The 19,023-nt window shown below is 42.9% G+C and overlaps 1 protein-coding gene across 4 annotated transcripts in view; it reads left to right on the top strand.

Annotated features, from left to right (window-relative positions):
* Positions 1–17,085, top strand: part of LOC147025972 (uncharacterized) — a 60,193-nt gene extending 43,108 nt beyond the window's left edge. For 3 of the 4 annotated variants that reach the window (XM_085880912.1, XM_085880915.1, XM_085880914.1), the window contains 3 exons: positions 3,145–3,333; positions 3,538–3,624; positions 10,012–17,085. In XM_085880912.1, the coding sequence (XP_085737038.1) occupies positions 3,145–3,333; positions 3,538–3,624; positions 10,012–12,621 (2,886 nt within the window). In that variant the 3' untranslated portion in view covers positions 12,622–17,085. The remainder of the gene's footprint in view (positions 1–3,144; positions 3,334–3,537; positions 3,625–10,011) is intronic. The other variant, XM_085880913.1, reaches the window with a different exon arrangement.
* The last annotated feature ends 1,938 nt before the right edge of the window (positions 17,086–19,023 follow it).

Below are 19,023 nucleotides of genomic sequence, written 5' to 3'. Positions count from 1 at the left end.
AGGAATGACTTTGCACAATGAAGGATGCCCAGTTGGCGACTGGCTTTGGAGGCCAACTTGGAAATGCGATCTGCCAAAGAACGATCATGGCTGACAGTGAGGCCCAAAAGTTTGATTGACGAAACCTCTTCAAGGTGGTTTGTTTTTGGGAAGTAGGTGGGAGGGTTTGCCAGATGGTCCTTTCGGAGAGACAGTGTGAGGGCAGGATTGAGCAGATTGGAGAGCATGGCAAAGTGGTGAATGCTTGAGATATGTCGAGAGAGATGGCCCTGATCTCATGCGTCATATTGAGGGCCTCCATCCATTGTAGGGAGAGCAGAAGCAGCACGTCCAGGGTAGTGACTGGATCTGAATACAAACCAATAGTCTGAGATGAGGCCATTGAAGAAAGGGAAGGATGTCAACTGCAATGATGGTTTCCATGACCTTACTGATGATTGGAAGCAAATTGATTGCCCTGTAGTTAAGGCGATCAGTTTTTGCATTGTTTTACTGTAATCCAGTGATATTGACTGACTTCCAAGGAAGACTACCTCGGGTGAACAGAGCAGACAGGTGATGTGCATGAGCAGCAGAGCACATGCACTGATTTGTGTTTAAGATTGACAATATTGTGTCGAACTCTTCATGACAAGGCCAAACTTCATAAGCTTCATATTTTTGAAGCCAAAACTTGCTTTACCAATCAGGCTGCATGTCTATAGCAACATGTGTTTTACATCGAATTTCAATATATCTTCCATATTAGCATGTGGCGACTGAAATCTCACTGTACAGATTTGGCATGCCCTCATTCACTTCCCTCTCTTTCTCTTCCATATGAGCATGTGGCAACTGAAATCCCGCTGTACAGATCTGGCATGCCCTCATTCACTTCTCTCCATCTCTTCCATATTAGCACATGGCTATTGAAGTCCTGCTGTACAGAACTGGCATGCCCTCATTTACTTCCCTCTCTTCCATATGAGCACGTGGTGACTGAAATCCCGCTGTACAGATCTGGCATGCCCTCATTCACTTCTGAAATCCCACTGTACAGATCTGGCATGCCCTCATTCACTTCTGAAATCCCACTGTACAGATCTGGCATGCCCTCATTCACTTCTGAAATCCCACTGTACAGATCTGGCATACCCTCATTCACTTCTGAAATCCCACTGTACAGATCTGGCATGCCCTCATTCACTTCCCTCTATCTCTTCCATATTAACACGTGGCGACTGAAGTCCTGCTGTACAGAACTGGCATGCCCTCATTCACTTCCCTCTCTTCCATATGAGCACGTGGTGACTGAATTCCCGCTGTACAGATCTGGTGTGCCCTCATTCACTTCCCTCTATCTCTTCCATTTTAACACATGGCGACTGAAATCCTCCTGTACAGATCTGGCATGCCCTCATTCACTTCTGAAATCCCACTGTACAGAAATGGCATGACCTCATTCACTTCCCTCCACTTCTTCCGTATTAGCACGTGGGTACTGGAATCCTGCTGTCCAGAACTGGCCTGGCCTCATTCACTTCCCTCTATCTCTTCCATTTTTGCACAAGGCTGCTGAAATGCTGTGGCTACTGAAAAAGTATGCACCTCTCATTCTCTTGGAAGATAGGAAGCATACCAATCCACAAGAAGGGGTTAAAATTTCTCCTTTAAAACTGCAATCTGGTCAGCCTACTACCATTAGCAATGTGTGATGTCCAGCATTCAAACACTTCTTCATGCTTATTTATTCAAACCCTTTTCAGGTATTCAAGCCTGGTGTTGGCTTAGTGGTTAGGGTGGTGGCTTGGGATCCGAGGGTCCTGAGTTCAAGCTCCGTTGGCTGCTGAATTAACACCAGGGGGTTGACTCAGCCTGTCATCCTTCCGAGATCGGCGAAATGAGTACCAGTGTACTGGTCCCGGTGTATGCCCCGGTTAGAATAGGTGTACCATATCCCTGTGTGTCGGAAGAGGCGACCAGGGTTGGCGTCAGGAAGGGCATCCGGCCATAAAAAAAACATTGCCTCAAAAAAAGCCAACCCCTGCACAGCAGGGAAAAATGGCTGTAAAAACGGTAATTTTATATATATTATTTTTTCAGGTATTCCTTGCCCATGTAATATATGCCACATCGCATCCCTGTTCACAATGTCAAATGTTTTCTCAAAGTCGACGAAAGTCATTACAAGACTTGAAATCCATTCATTGCATTGTTCTGAGAGTAAAATTTTGATCTCCACACACTGTATTCCCTCTAAATCCAGCCCGCTCTTTTCTCAATACTCACCCACTGCTTTCTGCATCCTATTTAGCATTATCTTGCAGAACAACTTGCTTGCAATACACAGAAGAGTTGCATGTCTTCGGTTACCACATTCACTAATGTCTCGTTTCTTTGGCAGTTTAATGATCAGTCCAACTCTCCACACTTCTGGTAGTTGTTCTTATCACCAGATTTCAGACCATTTGACCTTTTCAACTTTTCAGACCTTTGACCTTTTACACATTTATGACGAGACCATTTAGACCTTTCATTTGCAATCAATGACCTTTCATTTAGTGCATCCTTCCATTTATTTCACGAAACACGTGAAATACATATTTTCACTATAAAATACACGAAACAAAACAAGTCCTGGCGACGGTTTGCAATCTCTAATTGCTCTTTCTCGTTTCTTACTAGACGATCCGTGAACCCGTTTGGTTCCCGTTGTGACAGCGGTTGACAAAAAAAACATTTCAAAAAAAATTAATAAAAATAAAAAATTAATAAAAAAATATTAATTAATAAAATTAATAAAAAAATTAATAAAATTAAAAAAAAATTAAAAAAAATAAACAAAAAAAACATTTCAAAAGCTCCAGCGAACTATACTGCTGAGGTTGTCTGCATTGATCAAATTCTCCCGAAGAGAACTTGAGTGAATCGGGAATTTATTTTTTAATAATTTATTTCGTTGCCCGATTTGAACGAAACTTGATACTGCACACCGCAGGCGAATGGTGAGTAAGGTGGCCCTAAAATTTTGCGCTGTCGTGTACCATTTTGGCTGTATTTCAGGAACATACATACATACATACATGATGAGAGTTTTAGTAATATATAGATGTCATGAATGTACATTTTTATTAACTCGCTCGTTCTCTTGTTTTTCCATCTCAGCTCATCTCCCCGGTTTCAGGAGAGGTCGTTTCCAAAGAAACAGTCACAGTGGGAACAGACCGTGTCTCAATGACAACAATTCTTGCTCAGCCAATGGTTGGCCTCCACCTGTCGTTACAGCCACGAAAAAAGGAGCCCCAGATGCTTGTTGCTATTGTAGTGGCTCATACCATGTTTTCTCCTGGTCAGGTGAGACAATAAACATATACTTGTGGGGCATGCTTGCAGACTACAAGTAGAAGCTGGGGTGCATAGTACATGGAGACATAATAAATACCGTATAAACTTTTTATATTTGATGAAGTGGATTCTGCTTGCATTCTGTAAGCAGCTAAATAAATCGTGTAAATCACCAATCCATCCATCCATCCATTGTGACCATACTCTGTGCAGAGCGTTGGTGCTACCAAAGCAGTCTCCTTGGCTATTGGGCACAATCCTGGACGGGTCTCCACTCCGACACAGGATACCAGCAAGCTGGTACTCATTTTGCCGACCTCGAAAGGATGACAGGCAGAGTCAACCCCACCTAGTATAAATTCAACAGCCGAGTGGGATTTGAACTCAGGATCCTAGGATCCCAAGCCCACCACCCTAACCATTAAGCCAACACCAGGCATAAATCACTAACGAGTGATCAGAATGAGCTTTTTATTAAAGAGTTTTACATGTACAGTAATTTTTCATGTGAAAAGTTTTAAAATACAACTATTGTTTCATTCTAGTGGGGTGCAAGGCAACGCTAAGAGGTGGAGTTTATGATTCCAAGTTGAAGATGAACATTAAGGGGTGGATCTGGATGTTATAAAATTAAGTCGAAACAAAGTAATTGTCATATTGTTGTAGCTGCACGTCTCCTTAACAACAGAACCGATTCGAGTTATCTGATCTTAAGGCAGCCACCTTAACTGTTAAGCCAACACGAGGCTTTAGTATACTACAGTACAACAGTCATTATGCATGCTTTTAATAGATTACGAAGAAGGCATATCTTACTGGGTAGACAAAACACTGCTGCGAACCATAAATTATGTTTCCAAAAAAATCTAAATTCCGACTCTCCGACCCTCTTCCCTAGACTGTTCCAAGGGGGTGGTTTCAAGCAAGCTCCACCCTGCTCAATGTCACCGCCTCTTTCCACGTGGGCAGTGTAATTCACCACCTCGCTGATGCATAAATGCAGGAATAATAAAATGATTGTTTCTGTTGATGTTGCTATCATGGATGAGAGCAATGCAACAAGTGGATGAAGGAACAGACCACAAATGTTTGTCCCTGGTGCAGTTGTAAACTGTGGCCTGAAAGTGACTTCGGGTCCGTGTGCCATAGTTAGACTACAGTGGAAGCCAACGGGTCCACCACAATATATGGTAATATTTTGTACATCACTTGTGAGTTTGTGATGCACAGAATTTGAGCTGTGCATCCCACGATCAACATCAAGGGATGCAAGTGAGGGTCAATATCATCCCACAGTCAACACTTGGCACACCTGAACTCCTATCCACTGTCCACCTACATGGCCTTCATCCATAGCTTGATGGAGTACTGCTTTCCCCTCCGGGCTGGCACTCCTGCCTCACATCTTGCTCGGCTTGACGCCGTGGAAACCAAGGCCTTCAAGATTATCGGAATGTAGCCTGATGAAGCTGAATCTATGGGTCTCTCAATTCATCATCACAGGCTTGTCGGTGGTCTCTCTGTCTTCTACCACCTTTTTAGGAGGGGTACTTATTGGAGGCAATATCCAGTGTGTGTGGTGGTTTATAATTTTTACATCTTCAGCAAACGTCCATTTTTTTTTTTTACACACTATGAAGTAATGTATTACATTTGCATACTTATGCATACAACATTATGTGAACTCAATGGATCAATCGCTATCACACATTAGCTCGTAAATCACGATACTTTCAATGGACGCAGAACACAACTAAACTCAGCTCACCAACCGGAGAGCATCTTGGCATGACTGTGTCACTTCGTTTTATTGTATGACAAGCCGCGCAGACCCGTCACTTCGCTGATGTGTTTAAACAAAAGAGAGAATGTTGCCCTTCACAAAATACTGCATGTCTATCCGCGAGTCTCAATGAGGATGTAAAATGAAGTGAACTACGCAAAAAAGAATGTTCTTGACACATAATGGTTGTTGTTGCTGCTGTCGTGGTGGTGTTGGTGGTGGTGGTTGGTGTTTATGTTCCTTCAATGTACATTTATATATTTTTATATTGCTTTGGGAAGTATTACTTTATATGATTTTGTGTGCTCCTTCCATGTCCATCACACTTTATTCCAAAGGGTTCCTGGTGTTGTACAATAATGAAAATGTTACCGATGGAACCTCTCCATGAAGCTACAAATCCCACCTCTTCTTCAATCGCGGAAAAGGCGGGCTTTTAAAACAGGCAACTTAATAATCAATTAAACACTGATGTTTGTTCAATGTAAATCTATCATTGGACGGACGGATGCTGCTTCTTTTAGTAATAGATACACATATTATGAAGGTAAAAATTGTTTGCCAGTGATTTTTTTTCCTTAACCCCCCCCCCCCCACAATATTTATTGGAGCAGGGCATTATTTTTTTTTTCCAAGCCCCTCTTAGAGGGGATGCTTATTGGAGGGAGAAGGGGAGCATTTATTGGAAGAAATATAGTTGTATATATTGTCACGTCTAAGGTAAGCAAACGCAATATGCCTCAATGCCGGGATCCTTTGTCCCAGGAAACGGCCGATCCATTTCTAAACCTCTGCATTCAGTTATTCTTTAATCTTTACCGTTCCATAAGGTCACCCAAATGAGCGGAAATTGACAGCATATGCATGGGAAGGAGATGGATCGAATATGTTTCTTACCTTTTTAAAAGGTTTATTTGTAAAGAATATGGGGGGAAAGTTGGGCGAGACGAGCAGTTGGGAGAGGAGTGTTACAGTGCACTATATTTATATATATATATATATATATATATATATATATATATATATATATATATTTTTTTTTTGCGGATTCAGCGGTGGCGGGATTCGCACCCGACTCATGGGGCCAAACGTTACAGATTCGGCGCCACCCTCACCACCGCAGTCTCCGGGGTTTATAACGCCGGCTGGCTCGGCGCAGGCCTCAGGTCACGCGTCTTCAATCGCGATACCAACATACCCCTGGACCTTACCAGTGGGGGAAATAGACCCCGGTTACAGACTGGTTTTGTCAGATGCCGAACGTTTTCTGCCAGTCTGTAACCATTTTGGTTTTATATACCAATCAAGCGAATTGTTTCTCAATGCGGCACGAATTGACTCAAAGCGGCAACTTCATACGAATCAGCCAGATTTATTGGGGAACACAACACAAGCAAAATATTCACCACAATGTTTTTATCAATCTATAACCCGTTCTTAACTAGGGACCTACGGATTATGGGTTTCGAGGGGGACCCTAACGAGATATACCTTAAACAACATGCAGACAAGACATAGACAGCATGCAGACAAGACAGAGTACTTGGTGATGTTTCATGGACGAGAGGAAAGTCGCTCGTAACGAGCCGATGTCCACGGATTCGAGCCCCCAAGCTCGAGCACGCTGCATGGCAAGATGGCGGCGCCGTACTCCTTCTTCTCAAGGCACCGCTTGCGCACGCCCTCCTCAATGCGTTCTGACCCCGCGCAATGTCGACGGCACAAGACCGTCAGGTCGATGATGGGTTTGAGCTGGTTTCTCACAAGGTCCAGCATACAAGTCCAGGCCTGGCCGTTCACCAGACAAGGCCAAATCGAGGTGCCGGGCTCCAGCAGGCTGGGTCCATGGGATTCCAAGACGTCGTCGAGCCGTGAGGTGAGTAGGGACAGTCAGAGGCTCCGTCGTTAGACGCAGGTTGAACCTGTCGATCACCTCCTCTCGAAGCCGACTCCAGACTCACACAGCAGCCAGGTCCTCTCAAAGCAGATTGCCGCCTCGACAACCGTCGTTTCTCTCTTGCCTTCCCGGCGCACGCTCGCCTCGAGGCCCGACTGCTCATCCAGCAGATCGCGCCTCGACACCCGTCGTTTCTCTCTTACCTTCCCGACGCACGCTCGCCTCGAAGCCCCACTGCTCAACTCCGTCCTCTCAGTTTCTTACCACCTTTTATTTTCGGGGTACGCCCCTTTTTGAAGCCGACAAACTCCTCCCCTTAGTTTCACTTCCTCTTTTTGGCCACTCCCTCTTAGCTGACTAGGCGGGGCCTATCGTCCGGAGAGGGGAAGGAAGAAGAAGAAGCTCTCGATCCACCACCACTGCACAAACAAATAACAGCCTGTAACACCTCCCGACACACATGTAACGTCAAATTACCGAACAACCTGGCTAAACATGCATTTAAAGGGGAATCTGGGCTAATCCTATATTTAGTAGCATATGAAGGGACATTTCCGTAACAATATATATATATATATATATATATATATATTTATATATTTATATATATATATATATATATATTTATATATTTATATATATATATTTTTATATAAATATATATATTTATATATTTATATATATATATTTATATATATATATTTATATATATATATTTATATATATATTTATATATATATTATAACTAACCATGCGAATCAACAGACACAAAGAGGAAGAAAGGAATATGCAAACTTGTATGCAAGGATGAGAAATAATAAATAAATAAAACCTAACTGACACTCGGTGCCACAGATCACACTTTAAAATTGCAGGTGAGGACTTTCTTTTGACTCTGCTTGGTGTCGATGCAGGACTCCCTGGAGCTTCTTTTTGATGCAAGAGTGAGACGAAGATGAAGTAAACCAGCGACGATCAGCCCCTCGGGACGTGCACCCTAAAGCAGCCCTTGTGACCCTCTCTGAAGGCACTTCTTCCTCCAACTCCAATCCTCCAATGGGGCAGCCCCAATAAAAATAAATACATTGCCTGCTTTTGGGCCCTACAGAGCATTACCCCACCATGGCTGGCACACACTGGACAGACAGATCATGACGGCCTTTTCACACGTGTGCCTTGTGTGATGGGAAGTCTTCACCAGGTCCTGTCCACAAACGAGATATTTACACATAAAATATTCCCCTGACTATTCTGTCTCTAAATTACATATGCTGCCTCCTCAGTGCCACATGCAACAATGACTTACTTGACAGGTCACTCGTACATGGCACTCCAACCTACTCGAAACGCACGGACCATGTTACACTTACTACAGTCGAGCTCTGGACCCCCTCTCCCCTTACACATAACTATATATAATATATGTGTGTATATATATATATATATATATATATATATATATATATATATATATATATATATATATACATATACATATATATATAGGGTGTCCCCAAAAAATGACATCATTTGAAACGTGAATATCGAAGTAACTACATGTCCCAGGCAAACGAAAGTAAATAGGCTTCATGTTGAACAATAAAAGATTTATTTATCAAAATTCAAACTAGAGATTTAGAGGGATGTAGATTTTATAACCATTTTCTCCAAACTTCACAAATGTTCAATATGCGCACCACCTGTGACACGACACACGTCAAGTCGGTCGTCCAGCTCCTGCCAAACACGTTGTAGCATGTCTTGCGAAACATTCTCCAGCGCCTCAGTGATTCTCTGCTTAAGTTCCTCTAGGCTTGTAGGAAGAGGGGGGGATATAGACCAGCCCTTTCACATCGCCAAATAGAAGAAAAATCACAAGGTGTCAAGTCAGGTGAACGTGGTGGCCATTTCAACAGCACATTGTCATTATCACTGGCATGCCCAATCCATCTTCCTGGTAGATTCTCATTGAGATAAGTCTGCACAGTCAGCTTCCAGTGAGGTGGAGCCCCATCCTGTTGAAAAATGAAGTGTTCATGCTCATTAGCAATGAGCTCATCAAATAATCAGTTCTGAAGCATTTGCAGATAAACATCGCCGGTCAGGTTTCCCTCAAAGAAAAACGGTCCATAAAGACTATTCTTGGAGATTGCGCAGAACACATTCTCGTATGAAACGTAGCCTCATCACTGAAAACAACATGCTTTTCAAACTCCTGATCTTCAAGTTTCTCTTGCATAGTGACACAGAATTGCTTGCGCCTTTCCCTGTCATCCGTGTTTAAGGCTTAAACGAGCTGCAGCTTATAGGGTGTCATTCGCAAGCGTTTCCTTACTACACGCCAAAGTGTCGTACCAGGAATCTGGGTTTCCATAGATGCTCTTCTTACAGACTTTCTGGGGCTTCGCACAAATGTTTCCCGAACCTGATTGACGATATCTTCCGGTACTGGTGGTCGTCCAGATCCCTTTGTGCTGCACAGACAGCCTTCCTCTTTGAATTTTTTGTGCCATGTCCAAATCTGTTTTCCAGTTGGTGCATTTTTATTGAATTTTCTCAAAAATACACGCTGCACACTCTTGTTTGACTGTGTTCGAGCATATTCCAACACACAGAATGCCTTTTCATTTCTAGTGAACGTCATTCTTTACCCTGAAAAAAAAAGAAAAATTAAACATTCAACTTGGTTAGTTTTTACACATTTTATTAAAATTTGAGATCATTTGGGCGATAATTAGCTATGTTATTAGACTACGAAATTATGTTATTTTTTTAGGGACACCCTGTATATCTATAAAACGAGGTTTGTTTGGGTTGTTTATTGTAACTGGATTTAGCCATGTGGTTGCAGTGCACATTTACTGCAGGTAAGTGTGAATGTACTGTGTGGCAAATGTTTATAAAAAAAAAATCTTTGTTGACTTCAGTTGACTGAATGTTCCGATATGTGGCAATAATTCTGTGGTTGAAAATAAAGTTTAATTTGCAATTTATTCTGCATTTGCAGGCTGGAATGGTGGACATGTGGTTACAGTTTACAGATGGAACAACCACTCCCATTTCTGCTTTCAATCTGAACCACCTGCTTCTTATTACTTCACCGGAACAACCATCTTCAACCCAATTCTCAACTTTGTCACCAATTTCCAATTCTACAGAATTCAAATTTTCTCCCTTTACTTTGAAGCAAATTGGTAAGAATGAAGCAGACAGGGTGAAGGCAATTGGGGTGAGATTGAACAATAGCACGGTGAATAAGGAGAAAAATAGGGTGAAGGTGGGAGTTACTTCTCCGAAGACCTGTACGTTTCACCATCACCATGGAAACCTTGCCACAGTGTTTGTGACGTTCCACGTTATCACCGAGGATTCAAAGAAACCTGGGATAGAATTTGGACTTGACGAACATGGGAATATGGAGGGGCTGATTGACGAAGATAGTGGAGAGTTTGTAAATGAACGAGCAAGAGAAGCAGTTGTGAAAAAAGGAAATCTAAGTGAGGGAGGAAGCAGCAACATAAATGAAGGCCCAATCAGAGAAAGAGGACGTGTGCATGAAATTTTGGATACACGTGAAAGAGTACCAATAAGATATTGGGAAAGACATGGAACTAAAGTATTGAGAAAATTGAGAAGGAGAGAAAAGAAAAGGAGAAGAAAAGGTATGGTGAAGGGCCAAGATCAAGGTAAGGGCTGGAGTTTTCGTGCTGGAGGAAAGGCAGGAGAGGGAGTAAAAGTGAGTGCAGATCATAAGAAACACAGCAAAGAAAGCACTGAGATGAAGGAGTTGACTGAGAAAGAGAGAGACAACAAAAGAAGGGGGAAAGGAGGGAGGGATCGGGATAAAGGGGATAGACATAAGGGGAGAAGGAGAGGAAAGGGAGTAAAGAGCCAGAGTAAGGAGGTAGATCGTCAGATAGAAGAAAGTGAAAGATCAGAGTTGATGAGAGGAAAAGATGAAGACAGAGATATAGTGGGCCAAGGCAAAGGTGAAAGAGGCGGTAAAAGAAACCGTCAAAGATGGGGTAAGAATAGGAATGGAAAAGAACGAAAAGCTCAACCATTTCACCCTTCTTCTCTGCCCTCTATCACTCTCTCCTCATCACCCTCTCCTTCATCACCATCTCCTTCTACACCATCAGCTTTCTCAACCTCACCACTCCCATCTGCCCCAGCACCGCTGTCTGCATCAATACCAATATCTGCCTCTCCATATTCATTCTCAACACCATTTATATCGACAACAGAATTTCATTACATATACCGAGACCCTTCGTCATCTCCATCTTCCTCTCAGTCGTCCACTGTATCTCCATCAGGAGTCGAGACCATTTTTCCAACCATTTATCCTGCTACTGAATTGGTTAAAATTGCTGTGGCGGTGGAAGGAAAGGACACCGTGGAAGAAATCGGAGACACCATTAAGGAACAAGAAAGTGACATCGAGAAAAGCAACAGCAAAAATGAAACGGAAAAGGTGAATAAAATAGAAATGGGTGAAGAGAAAGAACTTTCCATTGAAAGAGTTGGAGGTGAAGGACGGATGATGGGTGTGGGGAAAATAGAAAATCAGGAAGAGAGAGAAAAAGAAGGTGAAGGTGAATATGGAAGAAAAAGGGTGGGGGGTGAAGTGGAGAGTTTGTCAGGTGAGGAGGGGTATAGTGCTACAGACGGTGGAGAAATCATCAGGGGGAAAGAGGAGATAGGGGTAAACGCAAGTGACGAGTGGAAATTTGGTGAAGAGCAGATCAAAAGCAATGGAGATGACAATATTGGAGATAAATCGGTTGGAGGAGGAATTTGTGAAGGGCAGTTAAGTGGGCGTGAGGTTAACGTGTCAATGACAGAACAGGAAAATGGAAAAGGACGGAGAATGTCGAGTGATGTTGAGGTGCAGAAAGAAGTTGCTGAGGAAGATGAAATGTTGGAGTTGGCAAGATCTCGAGAAATAAATGAGGAGGGAAGTGATGGTGAGGGTATGGTAATTTGGAGGGAAAAGGTAGGTAAAGAGGGAAAAGTAAATCAGAGTGGAGAGGAGGGCATGTTAGAAGAATGGAAGAAAAATGAAGAAGATGGAAAGGGTGGGGAGAAAGAGGAAGAATGGCGTTCGGTGCCCAAGCCTGCAGGAGCAATGGAACTGGCCATGTATGCTCTTCTCACACTCTTTTCATTGGCTGTTCTTGCTTTCATTATTAACTGTGCCACCTTTGCTTTTCGATATCGTCACAAGGGCGTGAACTCTGACCCGCACGCACCTGGATCGCATGATCTTGTGTGGGTGGGACGTGACATCTCTGCCGGCTCTGGTCGCCAAGAGCAAAGGGTCGAGGGTGACGATGGACATGGCAGCAGCGACGGAATAGAGGAAGATGGAGGTCAGTCACTTCCAGGATCAAACTGTCCCCACGGTAACGAGTCCCCAACGAGCCAGCGGAAAAGAGTTAATTTTACGACCTTTAATGGAGGTCTTGGTAACGGATGGTCAGCGGAATATATGCAAGATGGCTTACCAAGTGAACCAAGTGTTGCTGACCTGGAATGGTTGTGTAAGGACATGGGCTTAAAGGACCCAACTGCGCTCCAGAACTACATGGAGGGCCTCAGGCCTGGCACATAGCTATTATGTCACGCAGCCTGAATATCGTCTCTCAATTCTGAAGTACTATCATATACTGTATTCCGAAGCCCGTGGCCTCTTTCTTGTGTACCGGTATGTTGAAGGGCATATGGTAGGACTAAATTGAGCAGCTCAACTGAGATGTGTATGGCTTTATGGATGCAGTGATCAAAATTGGCTTTGATTGGTTGCCACTTTGCTTCTTGAACCAATTGCAGCTTTTTGCATCTCAGCTGCCATGAGCAAACATTTGGTTTGCACAACCGGTTGGCTTTGTGACTTATGAATGAAATGACTGGTAATGAGGTGTAACTCGGTAACAATTTCAACATGTTGCAATCGAGAGATGACGTTTTTAATCGTATAACCTATTAATTTATTTATTTAGCTCTGTATCTTATCATTCTGATATTTATTACAACTATCCATTATGGTGCTTATGATTGACAACTTGGTAATGTATACTGTAAATATTTTTCAAATGAGTATTGAAGACGATGTTTTAAGAATATAATACGTGTTGGCATGGGGACGACGGAGGTGAAATGACATGTATCCGTATAGTGGATGAGACGTGTATCATCAAGGGCAGTTTTTCTTTTTTCATCGGACTTATGGCACAATGTAGCAAAATGCAACACGTTGTCGTGAATTACAATTAAATCCTGTAAAGTTGTCTCTTTAGTAGAAATGTTTCAGAAGTAACTACGGTATTCAAATAAAACTGGATTTGTCAGAGATGCACCACCTAGAACCCCAACGAGCCATGTGGGTTGGAGGCTAGCCTTAAAATACCGTGGAATACCAGTGTCTGTGAAGGTGTGTGTCGGTCTCTTCAGGTGAATGAGGTAAACGGTGGTTTTTATCAACTCAAAGCTGATAACAGTATGTTAACCACCATGGGAATCGTGGTGCTGCTGACATTTAGACCATCAACCCTTTGTCAAAGCAAAGGAAGTAAATGTGGGTGTAGGAAGGATTCTAAAGTATGGGACCGTATCAGAGGTTTGAGGTTAAGGATCGAAGGGATTTGATCCAAGATCAAGGATTAAATATGGGTGGAGGCAGGGTTTATGTAGTCTTGATCAGAGATGGAGGGAGGGTTTATGTCGTCTTATTACAAGATAGATGGAGGGTTTATGTGGTCTTATTACAAGATGGAGGGAGGGTTTATGTGGTCTTGACCCAAGATGGATGGAGGGTTTATGTGGTCTTGACCCAAGAGAGATGGAGGGTTTACGTAGTCTTGACCCAAGAGAGATGGAGGGTTTACGTAGTGTTGATCCAAGAGAGATGGAGGGTTTATGTAGTCTTGACCCAAGAGAGATTGAGGGTTTATGTAGTCTTGACCCAAGAGGGATGGGGGGTTTACGTAGTCTTGGCCCAAGAGAGATGGAGGGTTTATGTAGTCTTGACCCAAGAGGGATGTGGGGTTTACGTAGTCTTGGCCCAAGAGAGATGGAGGGTTTATGTAGTTTTGACCCAAGAGAGATGGAAGGTTTATGTAGTCTTGGCCCAAGAGAGATGAAGGGTTTATGTAGTCTTGACCCAAGAGAGATGGAGGGTTTATGTAGTCTTGTTCCAAGAGAGATAAAGGGTTTATGTCGTCTTGACCCAAGATAGATGGAGGGCTTACGTAGTCTTGACCCAAAATACATGGAGGGTTTACTTGGTCTTGACCCGAGAGAGATGGAGGGTTTACTTGGTCTTGACTCAAGAGAGATGGAAGGTTTATGTAGTCTTGATCCAAGAGAGATGGAGGGTTTATGTAGTCTTGACCTAAGAGAGATTGAGGGTTTACGTAGTCTTGACCCAAGAGGGATGGAGGGTTTACTTAGTCTTGGCCCAAGAGAGATGGAGGGTTTACTTAGTCTTGGCCCAAGAGAGATGGAGGGTTTATGTAGTCTTGACCCAAGAGAGATGGAGGGTTTATGTAGTCTTGTCCCAAGAGAGATAAAGGGTTTACGTCATCTTGACCCAAAATAGATGGAGGGCTTACGTAGTCTTGACCCAAAATACATGGAGGGTTTACTTGGTCTTGACCCAAGAGAGATGGAGGGTTTACTTGGTCTTGACTCAAGAGAGATGGAAGGTTTATGTAGTCTTGATCCAGAGAGATGGAGGGTTTATGTAGTCTTGACCTAAGAGAGATTGAGGGTTTACTTGGTCTTGACCCAAGAGAGATGGAGGGTTTACGTAGTCTTGACCCAAGAGGGATGGAGGGTTTACTTAGTCTTGGCCCAAGAGAGATGGAGGGTTTATGTAGTCTTGACCCAAGAGAGATGGAGGGTTTATGTAGTCTTGTCCCAAGAGAGATGGAGGGTTTACATCGTCTTGACCCAAGAAAAATGGAGGGCTTACGTAGTCTTGACCCAAAATAGATGGAGGGTTTACTTGGTCTTGACCCAAGAGTGATGGAGGGTTTACGTCATCTTGACCCAAGATAGATGGAGGGTTTATGTAGTCTTGACCCAAGAAAGATGGAGGGTTTACGTCGTCTTGACCCAAGATAGATGGAGGGTTTACGTAGTCTTGACCCAAGAGAGATGGAGGGTTTACGTAGTCTTGACCCAAGGGAGATGGAGGGTTTACGTAGTCTTGACCCAAGAGATGGAGGGTTTACGTAGTCTTGACCCAAGAGAGATGGAGAGTTTACGTAGTCTTGACCCAAGAGAGATGGAGGGTTTACGTAGTCTTGACCCAAAATAGATGGAGGGTTTACGTAGTCTTGACCCAAGAGAGATGTAGGGTTTACGTAGTTTTGACCCAAGATAGATGGAGGGTTTACGTAGTCTTGACCCAACAGAGATGGAGGGTTTACGTAGTTTTGACCCAAGAGAGATGGAGGGTTTACGTAGTCTTGACCCAAGAGAGATGGAGAGTTTACGTAGTCTTGACCCAAAATAGATGGAGGGTTTACGTAGTCTTGACCCAAGAGAGATGGAGAGTTTACGTAGTCTTGACCCAAAATAGATGGAGGGTTTACGTAGTCTTGACCCAAGAGAGATGGAGGGTTTACATAGTCTTGACCCAAGAGAGATGGAGGGTTTACGTAGTCTTGACCCAAAATATATGGAGGGTTTACGTAGTCTTGACCCAAGAGAGATGGAGGGTTTACGTAGTCTTGACCCAAAATAGATGGAGGGTTTACGTATTCTTGACCCAAGAGAGATGGAGGGTTTACGTAGTCTTGACCCAAGATAGATGGAGGGTTACGTAGTCTTGACCCAAGATAGATGGAGGGTTGACGTATTCTTGACCCAAGAGAGATGGAGGGTTTACGTAGTCTTGACCCAAGAGAGATGGAGGGTTTACGTAGTCTTGGTGAAAGGCCAAAGATGGAAGGGACTGGATCATCGATTGGGGATGAAAGATCAAGGGTCAAAGACCAAAGGGAGTTGTGCAATTGTTTATATAATAACAGAAGAAAAGAGGGGAGAGATAAGACAGTGAGGTAAATGTGAAGAACAAGAGAATAAAAACGATGTAGGAAATGGAAAAAAAAACCCCAAAACATTCGATTAGAATTCGAGAATGTCGTCAATGAAAAACACTCATCGATCCCATTGGGTGCAGCCATTAATACGTCGAGTTCGAAATGAATTTATTGTTTTGTGTCAAGAGGTGAAGAGAAACTCCACACGATGGTTCCACACTGGGTGCAATGTCTGGGGAATTGAAGTGTCCAGCGATTGGTTTGATTGGTTTCAGTTCACAGAAACCACATCTCAATATCATCAACCTTTGTTAAAATCCATCACTGGCATTAAGGCCCGAAAGTAATATTGTAAGAAATGCAATGGGGGTCTTAAACGATCATACAGGAGTGCGTTCGGGTCTGAAAACCGTACACGTAATGGCTGTGGGGATTGAAGCCACACATCTGAACAGGGGGTCCACAAGCCATAAATAACCTTTATAGCATAAATAACATTCCTTTGTCTTACGACTGACAATTCCTATTTGTTTGGAAGAGACTTGCCTCTGTTTACTTAGCAGGGGAGTAGTTAATGCAACTTATGAGCCATTACGATGTGGATTGCATTGCATTTTCTCACCATAATTAGTGGCACATTGGTGTTTTTGTGTGTGTGGTATATAGTGCATTTACTATGGTTTAGTACTTTAGTAGAACGTTAGAAATGGTCTTCAATCAGTCTTCCAGATGAATCATGGCCATGATCTATTTACTGCTTGATCTCCAAACCTGTTTGCCAAAGGATTGTTGCTGGATTCCCAGGTGCTTACTTAAACTACCTGTTCAGTGGATGCATCAGAAAGGGAACTGGTAAAAGATACTTTCAGTATTTGGTTTATCTAATTATAACAAAGTTTTCTTCATCGTCTTCCCTTATTTCTACATTACCTGTCCGAACTTGTACTTTTCTTTGCATGTACACTGATTAGGGTGTAGTCGATCACCACTTGCAAGGATACTCAATAAAAAAATCCTCTTTTACCGTATTGCTTGGAATGACCCGGTCCTCGGCCTTTCCTGAGGTTGTGTACCTGGATGCTGGCGCAAATGGGAAAGTTTAACTTGTCCATTACTGGGGTCATTTTTGGGTTTTTCTCATCCGTCCAAACCATTGCCTTTTCATCGGGAATTAAACACTGTTCATCGAAGAAAAGAAAAAAACCGAATCGATGCTTTTATAAAGTGCTCTTGAGCTCGTCATTGAGTTGGCAGGATTGCCAAGAGTAGGTATAGAGAACCTCCGGCCCACGGCATGTTTCGATCTGGCCCGCGTGGTGATATTGTGTTCACTATTTTATGTAACGATTACCACTGAACTCGAAAACAGCTTAAGAATAACAAGAAGTATTCACCCCAACATGGACACTGTCTTTTATGGAATCGATCTCTGAAGTCACATTTGGTAAGTTACTTTAAAATTGTTATGAGTCTCTCTCTCTCTATCGAGTGCAGCCTGTGGCTGCTGGTTGCATCATTGGTTGGGATGCGGCTATGCCGCTGATACAGTGTTCCCCTTACCAGTACGCTGGTACTCATTTTGCCAACCTCAGAAGGATGACAGGCTGAGTCAACCTCCTGTTGTATATTAATTCAGCGGCCAACGGGGCTTGAACTCAGGACCCTAGGATCCCAAGCCGCCACCCTAACCACGAAGCCAACACCAGGCTTGTTATTAGTATGAGGGGAGTATTATTAAAATGTACATGATTTCCTTTGTTACTTTTGTTTTCTTTTATTCGTATCAATTTCCAGGACGTTAAGTTACATTACAATCATTTTTATATGTGCAGTAACAACAGTTAGAACTAGAAAGTATCCCAAAATCCACCAAAGCCTGTCCACATCTGCTTTGTCCTGGAACTAAAATTGAAAACAACAACAAAAAAATATCATTACTTTTCTCCTCATTTTTATAATTACGGTTTGTTGGAAATTTGATAAAGAAAGGTAAACTATAAAACATCTCAAAACGCAACCGGACAAAAAAAAACTAAACATGTTAGCGATGACAAAACCTGGCCCTCTCGTGCTGCGCAGCAGAGGACGGGCTAATCGGGGATATTTGTACTTACTGTGACTTTACCCTTTGACATTTTCACTCCATTATTAATTGGTGTTCTCCATATTCACATAATCAGAGTTTGTTTAAAATTTGATGACAAAAGCTCAGATGGTAAAAATGTTATATGGCTTGGACACAGAAACACACACACGCACACACACGAACACGCATGTGATTGCAAAATAAATAAATAAAATTTCCCGTTCCGAGGGGAACATTCTAATGATAAGTTCTTCTTCTTCTTCTTTCGGCTGCTCCTGTTAGGGGTCGCCACAGCAGATCACCCGTATGATCCGCATAGTGATTTGGCACATGTTTTACGCCGGATGCCCTTCCTGACGAAACCCTGGTCGCCTCTTACGACACAGGGATATGGTACACCTATTTTAACCGGGGTATACACCGGCCCAGTACACTGGTACTCATTGCGCTGACCTCGGAAGGATGACAGGCTGAGTCAACCCCCTGGTGTATTAATTCAGTGGCCCAACGGGGCTTGAACTCAGGACCTTTTGGATCCCAAGCCGCTGCCCTAACCACTGCGCCAACACACCAGGCTTACTTATTCTAATGATAAGTTACATTACTTATTTACCTGCGCCACCGAAGGTGAAGGTGAAGGAGTTTATGTTTTCTCCCCTTTCTGTCTGTTTGTGTACAGGATATCACAAAAAGTTGTGGACGGATCCGGATGAAATTTTGTGGACGGGTTGGTTGTGTGACAAGGACAAACTGATTAGATTTTGGTGAAGATCCGAATTGGAGAATTATTTAATTCTTAAAGTCATTCTTCACCATTGAGAGATAGGACCAAAAACGATACAGTCCTGTACAGCATGATATTTTTTCAAAAATGTATTGG

The sequence above is a fragment of the Eptatretus burgeri genome, chromosome 5 (assembly GCF_056783735.1).
Source record: "Eptatretus burgeri isolate ZD-2024b chromosome 5, Ebu_testis_v1, whole genome shotgun sequence".
Classification (NCBI taxonomy): domain Eukaryota; kingdom Metazoa; phylum Chordata; class Myxini; order Myxiniformes; family Myxinidae; genus Eptatretus; species Eptatretus burgeri.
The sequence above is the reverse complement of the archived record's forward strand: the minus strand, read 5'-3'. Positions and strand labels throughout refer to the sequence as shown.